Source organism: Athene noctua, chromosome 2, assembly GCF_965140245.1.
Source record: "Athene noctua chromosome 2, bAthNoc1.hap1.1, whole genome shotgun sequence".
Lineage (NCBI taxonomy): Eukaryota > Metazoa > Chordata > Aves > Strigiformes > Strigidae > Athene > Athene noctua.
Genome location: NC_134038.1, coordinates 125,291,450 through 125,316,714, shown reverse-complemented (window position 1 = coordinate 125,316,714; position 25,265 = coordinate 125,291,450). Strand labels below are relative to the sequence as shown.

The 25,265-nt window shown below is 38.2% G+C and overlaps 1 protein-coding gene across 2 annotated transcripts in view; it reads left to right on the top strand.

Annotated features, from left to right (window-relative positions):
* Nucleotides 1–23,256, top strand: part of LOC141957914 (macrophage mannose receptor 1-like) — a 66,122-nt gene extending 42,866 nt beyond the window's left edge. For both annotated transcript variants that reach the window (XM_074900189.1, XM_074900190.1), the window contains 13 exons: nt 254–321; nt 1,870–1,970; nt 2,470–2,612; nt 3,317–3,431; nt 5,258–5,427; nt 7,132–7,234; nt 8,125–8,354; nt 9,418–9,583; nt 10,536–10,688; nt 16,013–16,129; nt 18,692–18,859; nt 22,406–22,459; nt 22,832–23,256. In XM_074900189.1, coding sequence (XP_074756290.1) covers nt 254–321; nt 1,870–1,970; nt 2,470–2,612; nt 3,317–3,431; nt 5,258–5,427; nt 7,132–7,234; nt 8,125–8,354; nt 9,418–9,583; nt 10,536–10,688; nt 16,013–16,129; nt 18,692–18,859; nt 22,406–22,459; nt 22,832–23,079 — 1,836 coding nt within the window. In that variant the 3' untranslated portion in view covers nt 23,080–23,256. The remainder of the gene's footprint in view (nt 1–253; nt 322–1,869; nt 1,971–2,469; nt 2,613–3,316; nt 3,432–5,257; nt 5,428–7,131; nt 7,235–8,124; nt 8,355–9,417; nt 9,584–10,535; nt 10,689–16,012; nt 16,130–18,691; nt 18,860–22,405; nt 22,460–22,831) is intronic.
* Nucleotides 23,257–25,265: the final 2,009 nt, after the last annotated feature.

The following is a 25,265-nucleotide window of genomic DNA, read 5'->3' as shown; positions in this document are numbered from 1 at the left end:
CACAAGAGGTGCTGATTTTAGTGATTTTCAAGTAAGACTGTGAGAAGTGTTGATATAGTGACCACACCTTTTGGCCAATGGTGAAGTTTGACTGTGCACTGTCAGCTGTGAGCTGCTCTAAGTTAAATGTTGTAGCTAGAGAGTATAGCAGTTCATATCCTCTGCCAGTCAGACATATAACACTCATTATTAACGTAATAGATTCCTATGATAAAAAGAGAACATTTATACAATTTTGATCTTTATATTCTAGATCTTGAAAAATGGGAAAGAGGATTCATATTTCATTGGTTTACAACTGAGTGTTGACCAAAGAACAAGGTAGGACAGCTAGAAAAATCAAACTTGCATTGTGCTTTAAAATAATCTACTGACTGGAGCAAAAATAATGAAGTGCTTGAATGAAATAATGGCCTACCAAAGCAAATGAGAATCTTTTTCCTCTGAATTGCATTGCGTGGGAAGCTCATGCTTAGTATTTTTGATTATGAAGGTGTAAAAATACCTGCTTTTTTTTTTTTAATCCCATTTCTGTTGTTAGGCTTTCTTGCCTTATTACCACTACTGTTATTCTGTATATGATTATAGCAGGAAAAAAAGCTTGATATGAATTTTGCTTTCAGTTGTCTGCCTTGTCCATACTCCAATAAAATATAGATAATATAAGGAATTTAAAAAAAAATATTTCCTGTTGCTACTGGTGAATTGTTTTCTTCATAGACCAGCTCCTTTTCAAGTGGATGGAATTTCTCCTTGACACCACTGGAAGATAGAGTAGATCCATAAACCCTAAAACCTGACTTATTCTTTAACAATATAAAAGCATTAACTTTGTTTTTATAAATCTACATCAGGTCTGTTAGATTTTGAAAGTTCTGCTTTACTGTTTGCTTTAAGATTTTGTAGTTTGTGGGACAGAACACGTTAACTCAGTAGGACATGCATTTTCAAAGGACATACCTAGTTTTGAGTCTTAATTTAAACATGATTGTATTCTCAAGTGGTTTAATTACATGTTAATTTAGCCCCAGATTATCCAGGAGAAATATTGCATGCTTCCTAAATAGAATTCACCCAAAGCTATCAGAAAACTTACATTGCAGATAATGCATTTTGAATTTTTATTCAGGAATTCGATTTTCCTTTATTCTTTGATTTATATTGAAAATATAAATAGATGCTCTAACTCAAAATATGTAACATTTTTGGTAGGTAAAACCATTATTTTTTTCCTGTCCTTAACTGTTGGAAATACACTGTAATAAAGGGGAAAATGCAATCTATATTCTTATTGTAGAACAAAGATAGCTGTTGCCACTATGTAAGTTCAGGTGCTCTGTGAGTATAAGCAGGTATAATATAAGTATGTGCAAGCCTTTCTGAATGTCAGTATGCAGCATCATACTGATTTTTACATGTCATGTTAATTTAGGCCTGGATTTAGTTCGGCCTGGGTCTTGAAGTGCCTGGATAGATGTCTAATAGTTCTTGGTTCTCCTTATAGTCCACAGTGACAACCAGGAATCTCCAGAGAATAATTAGGATGTTAGGTGAGCAGATCACCTGAAAATGAGATGTCTCTGCCATTCCCTTGTTTTTGTAGAGACCCTAAGGTGAATATGCTTTTAAGTGAAGTACTTTGGGTATGTGCTTGAAGGGCAAACCTGGGCACCTCTGTCACCTGTGGTCCAATAGGAATATGTCTCTTAATAAGTGTTTGGTTGCCTGGTTATGATTTTGTTCTTTAAATTATGAACACTTTAAATTATGAATAGCTATATTAAGCATATTGAAAATTTGCTTTTTATAACATAGAAGCAATTCTATTTGTTTGCTAAAGAAGTGTTTTGTTGGATTGTTTTTCTTAAGCTGGATGGATGGCACTCCAGTGAATTATTTGGCATGGGCACCACATGAACCTAACTTTGCAAATAATGATGAAAACTGTGTAGTTATGTATAAAAATTTAGGTGAGTTTTATGTTTGTTCCTGAATTTCATGAGTTGTGTGAATGTGTCACAACATTTTTTTCTTCTGAGAGGCACCCCTTCCCCCCCCTTTTTTTTGGTCTTTTGCCAAATGTTATAGAAGTAGACCATAGTATTATTTCCAGGACTTAATAGTTTTGTTCTCTTGTGTAACAGCAGAAGCTCTGTTAGAAGTCTGTTTGACAGACCTCTGTTTTTATAGACAGCTGTTTTATAATTTTGATTAAAATTGGCCTAACGTGCCACTATAAGACTGATATTTCTAGTACCTGGTTCTACACTGCTTTTAACATTATGTAGTAAGTGTGTATAAGGTTACATATTTATCCTGGATGCTGATATAGAATGATAGTAAACTGAGATACTCTGAGGAATTGATCTTTCAACTAAAAGCACTTTGTGTAAAAATGAGTGAAACTGATTTCCATTTAACCAGCTCTGGATGTGGTGTCATACAGTTCCCCATTTATTTTACATTCAGGATTTTGGAATGATATAAACTGTGGTTATCCAAATCCCTACATATGTGAAAGGCACAACAGTTCCATTAATTCAACTGTTCCTCCAACAACAATTTCAGCTCCAAGAGGATGTCATCCAACTTGGCTTTCCTTTCATAATAAGGTACCATAACAAATACAGTGCATGTTGGATGTTTGGCAAAGCATTAAATAGAAAACGAGAATAATTTAATAGTATTGTTTCTTATTAGAGTAAAATCTTATTATTTTTTGGAGAGAGCTGGTTGATGCTTCCATGCTTTTCTTTGTTTGCCTATCCACTGTTTTGCAGGACAGGTAGACTTTTGATGCTTCTCATGTATTGGCAGATGAGCCTATTCAGTTGCAGTTGTTGAAAAGTCATTCTCTAGTCACTTCAAATCTTTTGCTGTGCATTTCTTAAAGAGTTTAGACAAAGTTCCTGCAGTACTGATGCTTTGATCTTGATGTTTTTCAACCAAACCATAATACTTTTTCAGTACTGAATATAATTAGTCTTCCCTAACTTTACTAACATGGTATGCTTTGTAGAGTTGAATAAACAGGCCGACTAGTATCAATCATGCATAACTTAGCACTGTCAGGTTTCCTTATTTTCTAGGGATTTCAGGTCAAATCTTGTATGTGTCTTGATGAGCAAAACACTTTCTTGAGACCTTTAATTTTATGTAGAGCAAGGACAAGCACAAAAAACTCATTTTAAGTTGAATGTGTTTTTTTCAGATAAATGCATTATTTTACTGCCTTTTCTCCATCCTGCTTTTCTTAAAGCAGTGGGTTTCAATCTGGGAGTAAAGATAATATATATAGAATTTGTTCATGTTTTAGTGTTACAAAATATTTGGATCTACGGAAGATGAACGTGTCACTTGGCATGCTGCACGAACAGCTTGCATGAATTTAGGAGGAAACCTGGCCACTATCCATAATGAACAAGTGCAAGGTACTGTGTATAGTTTTGCAGCAACTAGATGAGATGACATTTGGTCTTTCCAGGATGGCTGTTGTATTTGTGGGACTATGAGCAGGATTTGAATAATGATTGCACATCTGATTTCTGTTACAAAACATGCAATTTCTAGAAATTTACAATGAAGTCTTCACCTGAATCTACCAAATTTTAATGTTGGCTTAGGTATATATACACATGTATGTTGTCCTGGCAGCCAAAGTAGTACTTTTTCTGCTTACATATGATGCCAGCTGGACCCAGCAAGATCCATTCCAAATTATGTAGTTTCGCTAGGTGGCATTAACTTGCTGCATGGCTTTCCTGTTAACTCAAGATGAACACCTTTAGGATGAGAACTTGCTGTCTCTGGGCAGCTTGGGGCAGAAGTTTCACAGCTCTTACACCTACCCACAGCTCACCACAGAGATGGACCATTCTTTTCACTAGAGGAGCTTAGTTTAATTAACCTAAGAGGTGCATCCCTGACTGGGGGAGATGAGCATAGGGAAATTACCTCATCCTTGAATAAACATGGCACACATTCAAATTAAAAATTGGGGAAGATATTGATAGACGTTAATAACACTCTCTTTTTAGAAATACTGTTTTATATTATGGTGATGAGAAGCAGATGTTGCACAACATATACTGTTTGTGAACTCAAAAGAACATACTGAAAAATCAAGCATTGTAAAATAAGTCTTTGTTTTAGTCTGAGCAATTAATTAGTTTAAATTTAGACTGCTGACATGAACTTAGTACTGCTTATGTTTTACACATGTGAAGAGATGAAGAATCAATGTTTCACTTTTCAAACACAGTTAAAATCTTACCCAACATAATTTCTGCCGTACAGATTTCAGGTGGTTGGTTCATGTAGAGGGATTTAATTATAAGCAAAAGAAATATTAACAATAAAGCTATTAGCACAAAACTATTGTTATTGCTGGCAATGTAGGCATAAAGGCTTGGGTTTCTGTTACAGTTTCTGGCAGAACAGCAATTTGAACATTTGGCAAAGAAATCTGTAGCTTCATTCCTGGAAGTAGAAGTTGCATTCATTTTAAAAGACTAAAGGAAGGTGAATGGTTTATAGAACAGACAGAAGTTCATCTGTTGTTTGCAGAGAAAAGTCATGATAGTCATTCTATCACAGTGTTTGATGTATTGTGGATTAGTGGGTTGATGAATGCCTAGCCTGCTCTGTTTGTGAGCTAGCCGTGCTAACTAAGACACATAAGTGCCTTCCTGGACTATGCAAAGCTATGGTGACTGATTTGCTTGTGATGAATAGTTCTGTTGAGACTCATTTTAAACATGTTGCTTGTGCATTCTGCTCCCCGTTAAGACAGTTCAGGCTATTGCCCAGGTGTGATAGGGGGAGAGGAAACACTCCTGCAGCTCTGTAACAGCATTACTTGTGCAGATGCACAAATGGTAGGTGCTCAGTGGTGCTGTCTGATGCCATTGGTGGGTAACCACTCAGGTGGGGTTATCAGAAAGGCATGTGATCTACATGGCTGTATATTTCTAAGTTAATTGTCAGACTAGGGTTCAAAAATGTTTTGAGACATTATAAAGAGCATTTCTGTTATGTCTTTGGGATTAGATAGGTGAAGTTATTTTGCCCAAAGGCATATCTGGTTCCCTGTTCATTAAACTCAAGAGTCACCTCCTTTTCATCTTACCTGATTGTGTTTGTCAACAATGAAGTGTTCTGCATTTCATAAAAAATATTTAATATCACCAGTCTCAGGACATTTCATTTGCCCTTCATTAAAAATATTTAATTTTTTCTTTGCCTTTTTTTACTCTAGCTTTCCTCACCTTCCATATGAAAGATTTTGTTGCTGATACATGGATTGGATTAAATGATATAAATCATGAACTAAGGTTCCTCTGGACAGATGGAACAGGAGTTTACTTTACAAACTGGGCCAAAGGCTTCCCATCAGGACATATGGATTTATACTCATATGATGGACAGGTAAATAGCAATCACAAATTGTTCACTGAAATTTGATTTTAGATTGTATTTCCTCATGTGTTGGGATTTGAGGCATGTTACTGCTTGACTTATTACTTGCATATTTTTGTACATGTCAGATATAAATCCAAATGGAGTGAATGGTTTTGAGCCCTTGGGCAGTTGCTGTATTAGTTGGTGACAGGATCTGTGGAGTGCTCATACAAAGACTGGTTTCAGATTTCAGTGAAGGCTACGCTGCTTCTGTGTTCACCCCACGTTCTCTCATAGGATTTGATAAAGAGTACAGTGGGATCCCAGCATTTGCCCCAAAATCACACTGTATGAGCACATCCTCCTTGTCCTCTAATCACAGCCGTGCCTGAACATAGCAGGTTTCTCAGTTGGCATGTAGCTTGCAAGGGGCACTTACACACGTTCCTTTCAAACATCCATGTCTTACACAGAAGCAAATTCTGTCAGTCACATTTGCAGAAAGGAGGTGTTTCTATAAGAGGAAAGACAGCCATTCAGCTTTTATGGAAGAAAAAAAAAAAAGAAAATTCCCCTATTCCTCTGTCACACAAACTGATCTAGGAGGTCATGAAGTTCCTCTCTCTGATCTTATGTGTTTAGATAGTTCTGTGCTATGGAACTACAGCACATTATAGTACTAACTCTATTTCTCTTGAATGCCATTTTGAATGTAGAAATCTTATTTTTACGTATAATGTCCTTTTTCTTGTTCTTGAAAGTAGCACCTCTGAGATTCTTATCTCTAATGGAGGGAGAAAATTGGGAGAATTTGTTCAAAAGAGAAAGCATCTTTAAAATGTTACTCCTGGGAGGAACAATTCTCTTTTTATGAAAAGTAGTAGAATTTCTGTGAAGTCTTCTGTGAAAACTCATAAAGTCTCTATTTTATAAATTTCGGTTTTATTTTTAAGTTTACTTGACTTTACAAAAAAAAGTTATAGTTAATAAAAAATACTATGCAACTCTTCAGTTTGAAAGATTTAAATCTTAATGATTTCACTTACAAATGAAGTGTTTCTTCATCTCTTCCTGGACAACAAAAGCAGGTAAGTAAATAGAATAAAATAAATATGGATGTTTCATTGCACAAAACCATTTGTACTCATGCAGCCTTTTGCATTCATCACTGTTTAATGTGTGCTAATGTAGGTTCTAGCTCTCATCACTATGTCAGAGAAGTGGAGATGTGTCTGTAAGGGTGTTCCTGACAGATCAATGGCTGCCTTTGGGCAGGAGTAGTTCTAATTTTGCTGTGTGTACTATTGCAGCTTGCAACAATAAATTTGAAGAGACTGGTATGTCAGAAATGTTGCATTGCCCATTTAGGGTCCAGGTTTTTTTCTGGGGCAAAGCTAACCGTTCTTTTCCACAATAGTTGATTTCACTTCTCTTTAAATTGTCTGTGGCTTTCCTTCTCTCCATGCCGTATGCCTTAAGATATGAGAATACCGGAATTTCTGTGGTCTGCTTATCCACCCCAGTGTTGCGTAAGAGAGCAACATTAAGAAAGTTGTGAAGTGCAAGAGGAACAGAACCTCTACATCATAAAATTTATCCTCTTAAATTTTACAAGGATATAAGAGTAAAACTACAGCATCACTTGTTTCTGAAGATGTAAAAGGGGGAGAAAAGTTTTATATTTGCTTCTTATACCTATTTGTAACTGATTTTATATCTTTTTGCCTCAAGGCTGATTGTGTTGTCATGAGAAACAATCCTGTTAAGGAAGCAGGGAAGTGGGCTGATGAGAGTTGTGATAACAACAGAGGATATATATGCCAAATTAATGCAGGTACTTGTCTTTTTAGTTAAAACTTGATCAAACCTTATGGTTTTTCAGGGAATTGCTTGGGTGTGTGGATTTCAACATCATTTCACTTCCAATAAGGATACATCCACAAACTGTTTTTCACCAGGAACACAAAGGTCATATGTGTCAGAGGTCCAGTTAGAGTCACTACTCTCAGCTGACCCTTTCCCGTAACTACCATGTTGCTACCTTCCCAAGCTGGAATTTGTATCTGCATCTTTGTGTTTAGTATGACCCTTGACATGATATTTGTTCCATGATTTTGTCTGTCATTTTCTGAACGTACAAAACATGTTCTGGAAAATACTGGCTTGTATATGTAGCATGAACTGTTTGGAGCACAGCTGTAATTCACTTGCACTGAACTTGAGCTGACTCACTTTCAAAAAGGAAATTAAAAAGCAATGAAAACCTGGATTTAAATATCTGATTTTTAAGGACTGGTCTGTTGTGGAGGTTTTCTTTAATCAGGAAAAAAAAATCTCTGGAAAACAGCACAGTCTCTGCAATTTTTTTTTTTTTTGATGAAAAAATATTTTATTAGAGAAATTGTGACCTAATCTAATCCTAATTAATTTCAGTAATACTATTCTGGAGGATTATACAGAATGCTCCTTTACTCCTTGTAACAGGAGTACAACTCCAGAGGTTGCTTTAAGCAGCTCTTTTCCTTTCTACAGCTACTCAGTTACAATTGAGTTTTACTACTGGTGCTGGTTTAAAGAAAAGCACATCTAACTCATGCTGATCAAAGTCAGGGAACACAAAAACAAGAAAAGTGGCTTTTTGTTTAATTCTGTTTGCAGTCACCACGAAATCACTGTCCCCTTTTGAACAAGTATATGAGACTTTTTTAATCCTTTATTTTACAGATGCTGAGTTTCTGCCTTCTGCAAGTTCATCCCCATCCAGCATTATCCGTTATGGTAACAGCAGTTATTTGTTCATCCATACCAAAATGAAATGGGAGGATGCACGAAAAAACTGCAAACGTGATCAGTTTGACCTTTCCAGCATCTTAGACCCCTACAGTCATTCATTCCTGTGGTTAAAGATATTAAAGTATGGGGCGCCTATGTGGATTGGACTTAACAGTAATGTGGTAAGAACGTCAGACTAGTTGAACATGATGCTGTTTCTCTTACGGACAAATCAGGAACTGAAAAGTCGATTAGCTCTCTGTACTTTATTAGTTTATATTTTGGTCCTAAATACTTTTATGTGTTGTCAGATTTACAGGTAGGAATCTGTCCTCTTCCATTACTCTGATTGAATTGTAAATATTACACATTTTTCACACGTTTTCTGTGATGTGACACTCTGTGCACTTCCAAATGAGACATTTTTTAGGCTAGCATCTTGAAATATCTCTTTGTATGTATGGTGTATTTGAGATAAAATCCACATATTTGAAGATGTACAGTGGAAAGCATTCATTCTAAATAACAATACCAAATTTTCAGAAATAGAATAAGGTGCTGTTGCTATGACTTTTTCAACATTTTTGAGGGTAGTTTGCCAAATAATTAATTGATTTACTGAATTAATTTTATTCCTCTCCCAGTTCTTTGCTAATTTGATACTTTCTGGGTTAAAATATACCACCGTTTCTTCTTGGCACAGACATATGTCCCACATTCACTCCATTTGGCTGAGCACATGAAAGAAATACAAATGAGTGGACATAACACACCACTTCCTAAAAACTGAAAGATTGCCCTAACCTAATCAACAGGATTGTCCACTGAGTTCACCAGCTTTGGTGGGAAATTATTAAGTTTTCAAATACACTTTAAGTTAAAATAACATTTGGGGCAGAAACAAAAAGTACAAAAATTAGTCATCAGACTTTCACTTCTACAAATTATTTAAAATGAAATGTTTATTAGTCCCAAATTAACAGGTTTGTTAAAGTCAAAATTAATTCAATATGTCACTTACTCTGCATTTTCTTTAGCTGAAGAGTGTTTGCTGCACTGCTGTATTTCTCAATGAATGGCTGCTTGTCACAACATGAATTTAAAAGTTTAAGCCATTTGTATTGATTATTGATTTCTTAAAAAAAATCTTCTAGAACAAGCTGCTGCATAGATAGACATTTGATCGATAAAAGAATGGTTAATGCTTAGAATTTAGTCTTTCCTGTTGTTTTGTTTTGTTCTTAGACCAATGGGCGTTATGAATGGATTGATAACTGGAGAATGAAGTATACTAAATGGGCTGAAGGGGAGCCAAAGCAGAAAATAGGCTGTGTCTATCTAGACATTGCTGGAGCCTGGAAGACAGGATCCTGCAATGAAAGTTACTTCTCTGTTTGCAAAAAACCTGATGGTAATAACTTGAATCTAACCATTGTAATTACAAAGATTATCTCTTTAGAGTTCATTGTGCTGTGTGGACCGCTGATATATACTTAGGTGCTATTTTTTATTTCAAGAGCTAAATAGATGAAATAAAATTTACTTGGGTTGAATGGGGTTGCTTAAAAATGAAGGCCAACACATAGTAAGAAGGAGCTAGTGTGACTGTGAATAGCCATCACTTTACGTTAATAATGTTAGTTATATTTTGCAAAGCATAGAATCATGTTATCCTGCTATTTATTCTGATATTGAGTAAACATGCAAGACCAAAAACCTCAAAATCAAAACGCAATGAACTGTAGGTAGTAGTCACACGGGTACAGTGTTGAAGGGGGAAGAGCTGAATAACCAAGTCATAAGGGGTCACAAGGAATGTGTACTTATAACAGCTTTCCAGGTTTTCCTTTTATAACTGAATAACAAATTACAGGTGCTATAGAAATGTTTAAGGATACTTCTTCAGGCTGCCTTCTCTTATGTTTTTGACCTGAAACTCTTGTTACAATCATCTAACAAAGCCTTCTGCATTCGGTGATAATAGTCACAGCCCGTATGACCAAATTCATCTGAGCCCTGATTCAGCAAAGAAGGCAGGTGTGAAAATACATTTGTGAGTAAAGAGCTGAGCTGGACTTAAGAATGTGTTAAAAGATAAAAGTATGCTTGGATTCTTTGCTAAATTAGATTTCTTGACACTACAGTTGCAGTATTTTTGTTCATAGATTTAGGACTTCTTCCCATTATTGTGTTATACTAAGAAGTATAGACCACCAAAATTACCTTTTTTTTTTTAAAGACATGAGTGAGTTTTCCAACATTCAGTTAGAATACTCTATTCATGCTAAAAGAATGTATAAAAAGCCGTTTCTTTCAATTTTGTGCTCTCTTTTTAAATTACTTTTTTTTTTTTTTTTTAACAGTTCAAGCTCCCACCGAGCCCCCTCAGCTTCCAGGGAAGTGCCCTGAATCAGAAGGACACAAGTCTTGGATTCCTTTCCGAGGTCATTGCTACTACATTGAATCTTCATCTACAAGAAACTGGGCTCAGGCATCTTTAGAATGTCTTCGACTAGGTAAGTATCCTCCTTAATGAAAGAGCACATCTTTCTAACTCTTTTCTCCTCTCTGTGGAAAACTGAACATGCGCTACATATTTTTATTACTTCAAGGATGGTCTAAGTGTTGGATAAGACAGTTGCATCCAATTGTTGCCTTAATTTGGGAGGAGATGGGAAACAGCTGTCTATCAGGGGCACACACTTTCATGTGTGTGGGACCAGGCATTAGAGGAGCTGTGTGGCCTGGAGTGGAGATCACAAAAGTGAAAACTTTGTCCTTTGACCCTGCTAGGAGGTAGTCAGCCTCATCCACAGCAGTGACTAAATCATGTTTAAATGGCATTTTATATCTTTCGTATTCCTGATCTGATTTTTCCCTTGGTTATTGCAGTTTCATGCCATTGGAATGAAAGTTACAGCTCTCAAGGCTGGATAATATTTCAGTGTTGTGGTTTAAGCCCAGAGGGCAACCAAGCACCATGTAGCTGCTTGCTCACTCCTTTCACCTCAGGGATAAAACAAAATAAACCAAAAGGCTCAGGAACCGAGACAAGGACAGGTAGGAACGACTCACCCATTATGGTCATGGGCAAAAGACAGATGACTGGGGAAGTAAAAGAACATTAATTTAATTTGAACACCACCAACACTAATTCACTAGTCAGAGTAGAACACTGAGAAATACAACCACATCTTAAAAACACCTTCCCACAGCCCACCAGGCTGCAGCTCTTCATGAACTGCTCCAGTGTGGGTCCCTGCCATGGGCTGAAGGGCCCCCAGCAATAGACTGCTCCAGCTTGGACTTCCCTCAGCATCACAACATTCTTCAGGTGCAGCCTCCTACTCCAGTGTGGAGTCTTCCACAGGCTGCAGGTGGGCATCTGCTCCACCATTGACTTCCATGGAGAAGAACAGCCTGCCCTCTCACCACTGGCTGCAGGGGAGTGTCTGTGCTGGCACATCCCCTGTCCTCTTCCTCCTCCTTGTTTCTTCCACTGACCTCAGTGTTCGACCTCAGGTGTTGGTATTGGAACTGGTGCTGTTTAACGTCTTTGTTGGTGATATGAACAGTGGGATCAAGTGCACCCTCAGCAAGTTTGCCAACAACACCAACCTGTGTGGTGCAGTCAACACGCTGGAGGGAAGGGATGTGCCATCCGGAGGGACCTGGACAGGCTGGAGAGGTGGGCCCATGCAAACAGTTCAGCAAGGCCAAGTGCAAGGTCCTGCATGTGAGTCAAGGCAATCCCAAGCACAAATACAGGCTGGGCAAAGAGCAGATTGAGGGCAGCTCTGCAGTGAAGGACTTGGGGATGTTGGTTGATGAGAAGCTCAGTATGACCTGGCAATGTGTGCTTGCATCCCAGAAAGCCAGCTATATCCTGGGCTGCATCAAAAGAAGCGTGACCAGCAGGTGGAGGGAGGGAATTTTCCCCCTGTACTCTGCTCTTGTGAGACCTCACCTGTATCCAGCTCTGGGGCCCCCAGCATAAGAAGGACATGGACCTGCTCGAGCAGGTCCAGAGAAGGGCCACGAAGATGATCAGGGGGCTGGAGCCACCTCCTGTGTGAGGACAGACTGAGAGAGTTGGGATTGTTCAGCCTGGAGAAGAGAAAGTTCTGAGGAGGCCTCATAGTGACCTTCCAGTACTTAAAGCAGGCTACAGGAAATATGGAAAGGGACTTTTTACATGGATATTTTGTGATCAGATGAGGGGTAATGGTTTTAAACTGAAAGAAGGTAGATTCAGATTAGATATTAAGAAGAAATTCTTTCCTGTGTGGGTGGTGAGGCACAGGAACAGATTGCCCAGAGCAGCTGTGGCTGCCCCCTCCCTGGCAGTGTTCCAGGCCAGGTTGGACGGGGCTTTGAGCAACCTGGGCTAGTGGAAGGTGTCCCTGCCCATGGCAGGGGGGTTGGAACTAGATGGTCTTCAAGGTCCCTTCCAACCCAAACTTTTCTATGATTCTGTGTGCTTTAAATATCACTATATTCTCCACATCAACATTTACATAACATTTGGATGAAGATAACTGATAATATACTTTTAAATATTGAAAATTCTCCATAATATAACTCTTGTTGTAGCTCAGTCTTTAAGACTGTGACAATTGTTATGCTGTGACCCATTTCCATACCGTTTTCTGAATTCTTTTACTAACATGACAGATTCTCAGTCTTTGAAAGCTGCAGTGTATGTTCTTAGTTATGGGTAGTGAAAAGAACCTTGACAGCTGTGAGCATAATGGCTGTTATCTGTTATCTGCAGGTCTCTGCTTTAAGTGGAATGATTATAATTTTGAATAAGCTTGCATGAGAAATTAAATAACATTTCTTTTCTTTGAAGGACTGAGTTTCTAAAAGAGACTCAATAAGAAGAGTGGGGCAAATAATAGATGAAAGACTTCTAAGGTGAAGTTTAAGAGGAGTTGAATGATGATATTGCATGTAATAGCAGGTGCCTCCACTCTCTGACTCAGGTTGTCTGCAGCTGTCCCACATATTTGTTGTTGGAATCTGCAGTTACATTAGAATTGCGTTTTTCTGTTGAACTAAGATTCCTGAAAAAAGGCACTTACCATTTGTTCCAGCATGTGTGGTAAAAGACTGGTATTATGTGGAATTTGAAGTTTGAATGCTAGTATATTTAAGACTTCACATCACTGACATCCCCTTCCCTTCAATGCTAGCCTTAATCTTTCATGGTAATTGCTAGGACAGGCTGAATCCAGCAGCCCAGCAGAGGCAAGGTTGCCGTGGCTCAATGCTCCTAAATCCAACAGTGACAAAGATGAGAATGTCTTCCCTGTAGGTGCACACACACACACACATGTATACAACACATCTATACATACATTCATGGCTGGCCACACAGATCAGCACAGATGAAACACAGAGCACTCGCATGAACACAGCCTGCTCCAACACCCTTATTGTGTTCCTCTCTCTGATCAGATGAAGGTCCGTTAGCAGGAATACATCGTGTGTATATGTGTATATACACTACATATATAGTGTGATGCCTCCAGCAGCTGGACTCAGTCACTCAATTTGCCCAGTAGCTGACCCATGGATCTCAGTGTCTTCAGTTGCTGGGACCTGGAAATATAAGCCCCCATGGCCACAGCCTGGCTCCTGTTGCTGGTACAGACCCCGTCCCTCTCACACACACACAGGTTCCTCCAGTAACCTATCTCCTGTGGTCTTGCCTGTAGAGACACACAAGAGCACAGACACATACAGAGCTAGCTGGAGCTCCTCTGGTCCCCAGGCAGCCATCCCCTCCTTGGTCTTACCCTTAGAGATGCACATACACCAGTGTGTCTCATCCTTGGAGACCTGCAGCCCTTAAGGTCCCTCCAGCAGCCGACTGGGACTCCCCTGGTCCCTCTGATAGCTAGCTCAGCTTGTGGTCTCTCTCACCCTTGGTGATGCACACAGAGACATGGCTCAATTACTTGCTGGCTGGGCTGACTTAATATTCCCTGGTGATTACACACGCACTTGTGTACCTGCACTTGCTCCAGCTGCTGGCACCACGGATCCATGGTCCCACTGCAATTGCTGGTACTTAGACCCTCATGCATGTTCATTCACACAGAGTGAGGAATCTTTCACCTGTGAAAACAGTTAGAAATAGTGTTTAATAAGAAGATAGGACTGTCTGCCCAGATCAGGTGCAAGGTGTGGCCAGACAACTGTACTTACCTGAAAACTGTTTAGACATGGCCAGTCTTTTTATCCCCTTATCCTTCTATTTTCCCATGCTTGTTCCTTCGAAATCATCTAGGTTCATCCCTTTCCCTGCCTTTGGTTCCTTCCCTGAACATTTCATAATAAGTCTTATGCAATCTTGAAATGCTCTTCTGTATCCCATCATGTGTCCCATACCCCCAGGTGGTAACTCCCCTCAGTCTGCATGGTACTTTGATGTGATCTTGATGGGTTTCATGCCTGAACACTAGGGCTGAGGATGTACAGCAGGATGTCCCACCCTCTGAGTCCACAGTTTGGGTTCTTCCCCTGCCATAGTGTCTCTTTGCTCCTCTGGGCTTGTGGAGATTGGCCTTTGATGGGCTGATACTCCTGTGACAGGCCTGGGAGTAGCCAGGGAAGGGGTCCCCCACCTGCCATTATCTCTCTCTGCTCTGTTTTGGATGTGCAGTGAAGCTTTTTATCACACAACCTAACAGTAACCAAACATCTGATACCATTCAGCAAAAGAGGAACAAATAGAAAAATATAAATAAAGACTACAGTGAAAAAAAAAGAGGAACGTTCCATGTTCTCTTATATTTTGCTGTCCTTGCTTGCACTCTGGGTTTTGTTTGCAGTTGGGCACTTTCTAATTATATCTTACCCATAGTAGAATTCTGAACTGTAGTAAGATTTATCAGTAGTGATTCAAATGACTTTTGTATTTTCAGTCTCTGTAACTGTGCCTTCCTTACCTGAGAAAAAATACCACCAAAAATAAACAGCCAAATCAAAACAACCAAGTGCCAAACACAGATGTTGCTCCACACCTACTGACTGTGTTCTAGCCCCACACTAAAGAGAACTGGAGATGCACTTTCTCCGGTGTTTAATGCCACTTCACACAGTCATATCGCTCATTCTGTCTGCTGGCTCCATGCTGTGAGTTCGTGATTTTGCTAGAGCATCGTTCAGAATGAGTCATGTCAGAATGCCTAGTCTTACATGTGGATGACTAACAGGGAACTACACTAACTAGGCAACAGATGACCGAGATGATCTTTCTTTCTCTGACGGCTACAAAGGGAATGTAGGAAAATAAGACCTGGTTAAAGAGTTACACTAAGGACTGTGTTTCAGAAAGCCAGCAAAGTCTGTGCTATGCATGAGCTGTACAGAGGCTCAGAAAACTTGTCATCATTAATGTGTGAAGTTATATTGTGCACAGACAAGTTATACATACGTTTTACTAAAAAATTTTAATTTTTTTCAGAGTGGTTTTGGGTTTTTTAAAAATAGTAACACATCAGTAGAAATTTATGCTGGTTACCACGTTGGCCTGTTGTATTTTGCCTAGAGCTGTTGTTCAGTTATGTTGCTATTTCCTAGTGGATGAGGAAACAAACAAAATGCTAGTGCAGTGTCATGGAAATGGTAAGAAATACATCAGGAACGATGCTGGAGTCCTTCCTAAATTATTACCCAAAATTAGTTTCTGTTTTGAACTTCAAACTTTGTTTGGAATTTGGCACAGATAATCACTAGCAAAAATAAGACTGACATTTGGCAGGAAAATGAGAATGCTTTACAGCGTGAAATTTAGGTCTCTAACAGAGTACTTTTTCTCTGTGTCTTCCAGGTGCCTCTTTGGTATCGGTTGAAGATTCAGCTGAAGCCAACTTTCTGGCAAACACCATTGAACCACTTGAAGGGAAAACATCAACTTTTTGGACAGGAATGTACAGAAATGTGGATGGTAATTTATTCACTTTTGGCATCTTTTTGTTTGGTGAATAATTGTCATAAGCTCTTTGACATGGGTGTTGAAAATTTCACATTATACTTCTGTAATACATAAAAAGTGAAATTAGAAAAATTAATATTTTATCATCATAGGGGAAGCTGGTCAATTGTTATGAAGCAATAACCAGTAGTATATAACAGAAAGACCAGGCACAGAAAGTTCATCTTAAAAGAAACAAAAATTTTCACAGCAAAGGCACAACAGAGGCAACAGAATGAAAGGTGGACATTGTCGTGGTTCTTTTAAAAAAAACACATATGATGGACCAGCTCCTGGAATATAAGCTATGTGGTTGCTCTTTGTTGCTTTTTTTAAAAGCAGGATGACAAGTATCTGCGTTCACTAATTACATGATAGGAACCGGGCCCATTGCACTGTGTTCTGAATCTAACTAGAATCTCAGCAGTTATTAGGTTTCTAGAAGAAGACTTTTAATACTTAATCTATTTGCTACTAAAATACTACTCCAGAATGTCTGACCACCACAAAAAAAAAAAAAAATCACCCAGAACCCCCCAGCTTTTTCTTCATACAGATTACGAACCAAATTACACAGATGGATGTCTGCATAGATTATTTCACTACCCAGTCTTCATTTTTTTTTCCTCATGGAAGCCATTTTAATTATAATTCTTTACAGAATGGGTTGTTAGGCATTGGAGTGGGCTGTCCAGGGAGGTGGTGGAGTCCCCATCCCTGGAGGGGTTTAAGAGTAGAGCTGACTTAGTGCTGAGGAATATGGTGTAGTTGGGAACTGGTAATGTTGGGTTGGTGGTTGGACTGGATGATCTTCAAGGTCTTTTCCAACCTAGACAATTCTGTGATTCTGTGAAAGTACAGACAGGACTGTGTTGGGAGTTGAGCCAAAGTCAAATGGTCCTTCTCAACATGGAGAGGCCCTGGGCTGAAGTGCCTGTCATGGAGATACTCCAATTTTTAAGCTAGGGAATAATGTGGCTAACATCACCTCTAGTCTTGGGAATCACCATCGTGGAATGACCAGTCACCCATCTTAAGTTACAGTTGGCCCTCAAAACACCTTCACTTTGAAGCTGGAATTGTTTGTGTCTTTGGAAAAGTGTATCACAAGTTTTTCTATTTTCTGCCTCACTGTGAGGAAGGTAAGGTAAGAGAGAACAGGCAATAGGCTGCTTTAATTAAATCTTAAATTTGCTGATTATTGCTTTTCCTTTAATACAATTAGGATTCGATTAAATAGATATTTCTGGTTTTATGATAGACCTAAAAGTTTCTTCAGTCTTGTGGTGTTCAGAATAAAAGCTCCAGTATAACAATGTCAGAGGCAGGACTGCAGAATTGTTCAGGTGACTTGGGGTGGGGTTTTCATGAGCTTTGGAGAGGTTTTTTTATAACTCCCTACTCAACCACTTCAGTAACAAACTATCTGGGGAGAAGACAAGTATTCAATTATATATTAGTTGAATTTTAACCAGGAAAAGGGGAAGTTTTCAGTAGAGGAGGAAAGAATTTAAGGAGAGTAATTATTTATATCTATAACACATAAATAAAAGCTGAGGTTTAATCATGTGTCATGAATTGACACATAACATGTATTTTAAAGTGGTTCTAGAGCAGGTGCAGAACAATACAGTTCTTACAGTAATCATAAACACAAGAGATGTTTCAGCAAGCACCTGTCATAATACTAGATAGTGATTATAGTCATTTCAGCATAACTGCATAATTAAACTTCATATTGTTGGAAAAGCATTTGTATCCAGATGGCATGCCCTGACACAAAGGGTGGCAGGTATTTAAAAAAAAAAAAAAAAAAGAAGAGGCAAAATATGAAAAATTTATGAGAAAACAAAACAGCTTTCATGCTGAGTCTAAGAGTTTGCTTGTTTGAGTACAATTTAAGCGTCACAAGGGGCACATATATTCTAAATAAATAATACTATTAAAAGAAAAGAAGAAAAAAACCGAACAGGAAGGAAGAGACAGAAAGTCCCAGCATAGTTGAACAACAGTGATCACAAGATTTTGATGCAGATCTTTAAACAGGAAAATTGTGTGTGTAAAGTCAGTGGAAAGGAGCAGAAACAGAAAAACAAACGGAATAAAATTGGACTTAGAAAGACTTCCCTGGGGGCTTTGAAAAGAGTAATACAAAACCTCCCTAAAAATTATTGAAATGGAGGGCATTCTGGTGAAGATAAATTACGTTTTGACATCATTAATTTCTATAAACTGAATAAATAGTTGACACTGCACCATTGCAATAAATTGTGGGAGATAATTCTTTAAACTTTCTTGCCTCTGTAACAACATAAGCCAGATTGGCCTGTCATTTTCCAAAAATTGATGTTGTACCATTTGCATGAAAACTTAAGGGCAACAGGATGTGTCAGACCAACAATCTAAATAGTGTAGCGGCCTGTCTCCAAGAGTGGCCACAAGTAGATTTCTCAGGAAGGCAGTAAATGTAGAGCAGGTGTCAAGATGGAAATGAATACTCTCTTGCTTTTCCATATTCCATGTTTTTCCAATTAGGAGAATGGCTGTGGCTAGACAACACTGCAGTGAATTTTGTCAACTGGAACGTAGGAGAACCTTCCCCTCAACAAAATGAGCACTGTGTTGAAATGTACGCAAACTCTGGGTACTGGAATAATATCTATTGCTCTTCCTACAAAGGCTATGTTTGTAAAAAGCCAAAAAGTAAGTGGTATGTTTATGAATTTATGTATGGAGTATGCTGCTTCTGTGCTAGTAGATGTCATTAGTAGATGACTTACAGTGCATTTTAGCTGGGTGTTTTGCAGTTTTATATATTCCCAGGGATGTATATTTGCATGCCAACAGAAAGATAGAATAATTCTTGTCATTAAGTAGAAGTTCTGACCAGTGCTCAAGTCCCTTCAGAATAATTTTAAAAAGATGTTGTTTCTATCTTAACTGTACTTGGTTTATACACTTAACAAGTTTGTTCTGTATCAATAATTGTTAACTAATCACAATGTTAGTACTGTGCCTTGCACACACAGATTTGTCTCATCTATTTGAAAATACATTCCTTAGGGTATCCCCTCTGCTCAGCCCAGGGAGTACCCTCTGCTTATTTCCCTCTGGCAGTCTCATGCGCATGCATTTTCTGAGTATGAAATAGTGTTTCTGTGAATTATTTATGCATTGTGGACTAATGAACAGTTTTGGACATTTTGTCTCTGTGTTCTCCTGCTTTGAGAAGATGAATGAATGAAAAGCAAAGCAAATAGAATAGTCTGAATGTGCTAAACTGAAAGTGTCCTGAAATAATTGAATGTGCAAATTTGACAGTAAGGACATCTAGTGTATATATGTTCCTAAAAGTCATCCTAAGAATTTCTTCCAGCATGTATTGCAATACCAGAATATCTTACTAATGTTTACTGAGAAGAGTGAAATGCATGTAGTAGCTGAAATATGCTCACTTCCTCTACAAGACTGGAAATGAAATTCTGCTATCCTTTCTATAAATTTGCTCTCATGCAAAATTATTCTTACTTACTCAGTTTCTTGTAATGATGACTGTATCTTCTACAGGAAATATTGCAGAACTGTCAGATATAACCATCCATTCAGAGTCTACTTGCCTGTCTTTTCACATTGTGATTGACAAACAAAAAGGCACTTTATTTTCATTCTCTATCTAGAATAGTCATAGATGTAGGTAACAAGTGTTAAAATCAACGGCCACCCTTCCTTTTTGACCATTCAACTCACCTGTTTGTGCTGGTACTGGCATTAACCTGTTTTCGTGCTGAGCCATTTCAAGGAGCTGAAACAGAAGAAATCTATAGTTACTTTTTCTAGGATTAACTTCAGCCATCTCCTCGTGAGCTGGAATGCCATGGAATCAGCCAACTGCCAGTGTCAATGCAAGGACTATATAGTTGCTCACTTAAGAGCAAGACACAACTGAGACCTACACTGTTGTAGAAATGTATCTTGGCTTGTCACAGTTTTGCAAACCTGTGATAATGCTTCGTTTGCAGAATTAAATAGCTATAGGCTAATAAATGGGGTGCTAGAAGCATGATTTTACTTAGTTGTGCTTGCTATGACTTGTTATGTTTGCTGTTTTCTGAAGAGGCTGCAAATGCAAAAGTGTGACTGAAGTCTTCCTGTAGAATAGATGCTATTTTCTGTTCAATTTATTGAGGTAATTTTTACCCTAGTAATTTGAAATTCTGTAGCAGGTTTATTCCATAAATAATCTAACTTTATTTCATAAGTAAGGAGGTACTCTAAAGGACAGTTCAGCAGTTCAACAGGTGCTAGGTGACTGTGCTACAAATAGTAACTAGGTATATTTTTTTCATGGTATCTCACTCTCACATTTCAGGAATAGCAGATTCATATCCCTAAATATACTGCTTGTTTAACATGTACATGTTAACAAGTTTAGCATGCAGTCATCTCGTACCAAAACTCAACAGTGATGTGCACGATATGCCTGATCAGTGCTATACCAAACTTGGTCAGTCAACGATTTTTGGTGAAGAACAAGGAAAAAGTGTCTAGGTTATTATATTCCAAAAGATTTCCAGTCAAATGAAGCAATGTAGCGAGAGAGTTATTTTCCAAATTTGCATAATGTAAATTATTTCCTCCTATTCCTTGCTACATTTCTGAGACTGCTTTTTACACTGTGTTTTTGGGCATAAGGTAGCATTATCTTCACAGAAACACAGAGTGGCTGAGGTTGGAAGGCACCTCTGGAGGTCACCTAGTCCAACCCCCCGTTCAAGCAGGGCCACCTAGAGCCAGTTGCTCAGGACTATGTCCAGACGGCTCTCGAATATCTCCAAGGGTGGAGGTTCCACAATCTCCCTGGACAACCTGTGCCAGTGCTCTGTCACCCTCACAGTGAAAACTGATGTGAATCACAGTGAATTCCTGATGTTCAGAGGGAACCTCCCGTGTTTCAGTTTGTGACCACTGCCTCTGGTCCTGTCACTGGGCACCACTGAGAAGAGCCTGGCTCTGTCATCTTTACACTCTCCTTTCAAACACTTGTATACATTGATAAGATCCCCTGTGAACCTTCTCTTCTAGGTGAAACAGTTCCACATCTCTTAGTGTAAGAGATGTTCGTCACACATTCTTTCCTCACCTAAGAGATGCTCCAGTCCCTTCAGCATCTTAGTGGCCTTTGCTAGACTCCTTCCAGTAGCTCTCTCTCTCCCTCTCATACTGGGGAGTCCAGAACTGGACACAACATGTAATGTAGCAAACATGCAGTGTCTCTGGGAAGCACTTCAAAAAGGTGCAAATACAGAAAGCTCCTGGTTTCCCTCTTTTCCGTAGATTTACATGTTGATACAATGCAAACTGCGTTTTATTTCAACAGTGTTAACAGGTACTTTTCTTGATAGAAACTCTTGGAAACATCCAACTAATCGTTCCAAGCTCCACTCTGAAGAGCTAAATATAGAGTAATGTCTTTAAACGTAAAACTAGCTAGGCCAACAGGCACTCCAGCAGAGTTCTAGAAAATCTTTGAAAGTCGAGATTGTTGGATTATTAATGAAATCAGACAATGTAAGTGGGAATTGATAAAAACAGTTTAACTTCCTGGGCTCACCTTTTTCAGAATGAAACAGGATGCATTAATCCAAGATTTAGTTATAAACTGATTTTATGTCCATGTGGCAAAATACAGATCATGATCTGAAACGGTGACCCAGTTTTCTCAGCAAGCCAGATTTCATGGTCCAGATACTGAATTTTAAATGAGCTACAAACATTTTCGTTTGGATGTGATAAGTGCTAAGACACTTTGGAGTTCATGAGTGATTTCAATTGTCTGTATAGACAGGCCATTAATGTATCTTGGCAAACCAGATTTATTACATTTGGTATGTTTATATAAGATAACAAGTACTGCAAGAATTTGTAATTATAGTGAGGATTATGTTTGAGCATTTCTGTCCTGAAGATACAGTGTAGATTTTCTTGTGGTTTTACACTGATGTCAGGATGTGTGTCCATAGAGCTCTTTGATTTTTCTTTTTTTCTGCTGCTTTATGTAAATAGCTACATATGAGACCAGAATACAGTAAACCATTGTGCTGTGACCTTTGATAGGTGTATATAGCTTTGTATGGATATGAATATGATTTTCAGTAAGTTCCAAGTATAGAAATAAATAATAAATAATATAGAAATAAATAACAGAATAATATAATAACACAATTCTTTTTCAATGTTTTGAAATGCCAGCAACTGAAATACCACCAGCAGCTGAAATGCCACCAGCTGAAATGCCTACAAAAGGTAAGAATATTGTCTTTCAAGTAGTCAAAAACTATTCCGATGTAAGATCATAAACAGAACAAATCATGTTCTGTATTATGTCTCCTACATTTTCTGATATACCTGAGTACCCAATCTATTTCCTGGGAGCATATTATTTCCTAGTAAAATACAATATACTCCGTTCAGTGTTCAAATGTAGATGTAAGAAAATAATAATTTGTAATGTAACGTACAGTGTTAATGTTTTTAAATAAATTAATTTTATGTTGCTACCTATAATCTCATTATTTTGAAACAAATGGAACATTTTTGCTTAAAACATCAAACTTTCTAAATAAATTGTTTTCAGCAATCAGATAAAGAGTTTGATTTCTTTGCATTTGTTTTCAGCAATGACGAAGGATGAGAAGTCTTCCACTCTGAGCCACAGTAAAACAGGAATTGTAGTTATTGTTGTGCTCATCCTAGTTGGAAGTGGCCTTGCAGGCTATCTCTTCTACAAAAGAAGAAAGAATCGCTTGCCAGCAAATGACAGCTTTGAGAACAATTTGTATTTCAATAGTGATGCAGTTCCTGGAACTAGTGACACAAAGGATCTTGTGACCAACATAGAACAGAATGAACATGCGACATTGTAATGTAATAAAATAAAATGTAATGTAATATGTAATGTAAAATGTAATGTAATAAAATGTGCCTTGTTTTAATAAAATTATGCAATTAGGATTAAGCCAAAACTCTTTTCTCATGTGCAAATACTGTATTAGCCAGTTTCAGTGTGTGCGTAATGTTATATACAGCAGTTATTTTGTTTTGTAACCATTGTATAATGTGTAAGATTTCAGATCTCACAATATATTGACCCACACATGTGAGTGTGGGTCTTAAGAAAAGAGATAATATTAACTAATTATTTAATGGAACGATAGAAACTGATTCAATAAAGGAAGTAAAATGTAGATAGATCCACTTGAGAAGGCTTCCAAGATTTGAAATTTCTGCACCAGATGTATTTCAAACCATGCTAATGCAGATTCTCCAAGCTATTCAGCAAACATCTCTCTAATTCTACCATCTTTCAAGTATTCCTAAGGACTTAACTACAGGGGTAGTTGCTAGATGACGAATCTGTATTTAGGCACATCTTCTTTGAACCACATGGGGAAAAAATCTTTTTACATTATAATTTCAGTTCCCACAATTTCACACAGCACATAGAACCAAATATGTAGTTCTTGTAGTTTATTTGTTCTAGAATTTAATCAGATGAAATCTGGGGGCAGGCCTCTGGAATGGAGAAGTGTGGTTGGTGTTAACTGCCAGTGTTCTGGCTGACCGCAGGTGGGTTTGTCTGGGAGAGGTAATGAAGGTCATGGCAAAACTTCCTTCTTATCAGGTCAACAGTTACTGAGGAGGGAGAGGAACATTACCTATACATGTTCTGAAAGTTTATATGAGCACTGGAGAGCTGTTACTGTGGTCACATGTTGATACTGCTCTCCTACAACCTCTCAGTAAGTAGCATAGGTTAGTGGGGTTTGTGCTGGAAGTCAGGAACAATTTAGCTTTACCAATGTATTAGCTACTACTGATTCTATTTCCTTTCTAAAATGGCTAGATCAGTTATCATTTATGGAAATCTTAGATTCCCCTATCTGGAATTTCTATTCTTAACTTTTGTAAATCTTGGAAAATATGAATCATGCATGATGTCTCACTTGCATACAAAGGTTTGCAAGGTTTGATTTTGTGGTTTCAGATTTTGTTTTGTGAAATAAACAGTAACTAGCTTTGATTTTTTAAATAGTTTTTTCATTTTATAGTCTTGTCTGTATAGGACTCTGTAACAGGATAAAGGTGAAAAGGAGATGATAGAACCATGGAGACATTCCATCCAAAGTTGCAATCAAGTAATATATTTACCATATTTTCCTGAATCTGTCCTGGGATTGTTTGCTTAAAACCAAGACAAAAATGTCAGCTGAGTGATTTAGTAAAAATCTTGAATTACATACAAATGTAGATAAGATGGGGAAATTTGTCCTGGAACACCTTTTCTCTGGCTCTGCTCCCTTTCTCTAAGTTATTTCCTTTCCTCTGTTCCTATTACTGTTTCCATTTTTAATGCACAGTTATTTGAGCATGCTATTTCAAGGAGTAGTAACTCTAATGATTCTTCATGTCACCTGATGTGGCTTATGTGCCACAAACCTCCTGAGTGACTAATGATGTTAAGGACAACATCGTTTCACTTATATGGAGAAGTGGTGCCAGCTGGAAAGGTGTGTGAAAGGGACAGTGAAAGGTCAAGAGGTGCTGGTTGGAATCCCAGCCTGAATGCACTGGCTGCTGGGCAAACACCAAAAGGTACAGTCTCTACCCAAAAGTTCAGTTCTATTCTGGGGCCCTGCACCATCTTAAGGCAGTATCTGCACACCAAGAGATTCTTCCAGATAACATTTCATCACATGTATGTATGCAAATGTATGATTGGAAAGAAAAGAAAGATTGAGGGAATGTCTCATTTCTGGTGCTTTGCCATACTTACCAGGTACATCTCTACAGCTAAAAAGTGTCAGAGAGAGCATCTGGCTACCGGATCCTGGATAGTCCTGAACTCATTCACCCATTTATACAGCCTGAAATCCAGCATTACCTTTGGGTTGAAGAGAATTTCAAAATGTCACGCTAGCTAACAGCTAGCTGGTGGTAGGTGTAGCTGCTTCTGTTCTGCTCTCCTGTCCAAATGGATTCAGAAAAAACAGAGGAGGTTCCATCTCAGATACTCTTCTCTGAAGATGGATCTACTTGGCCTGCTCATTTT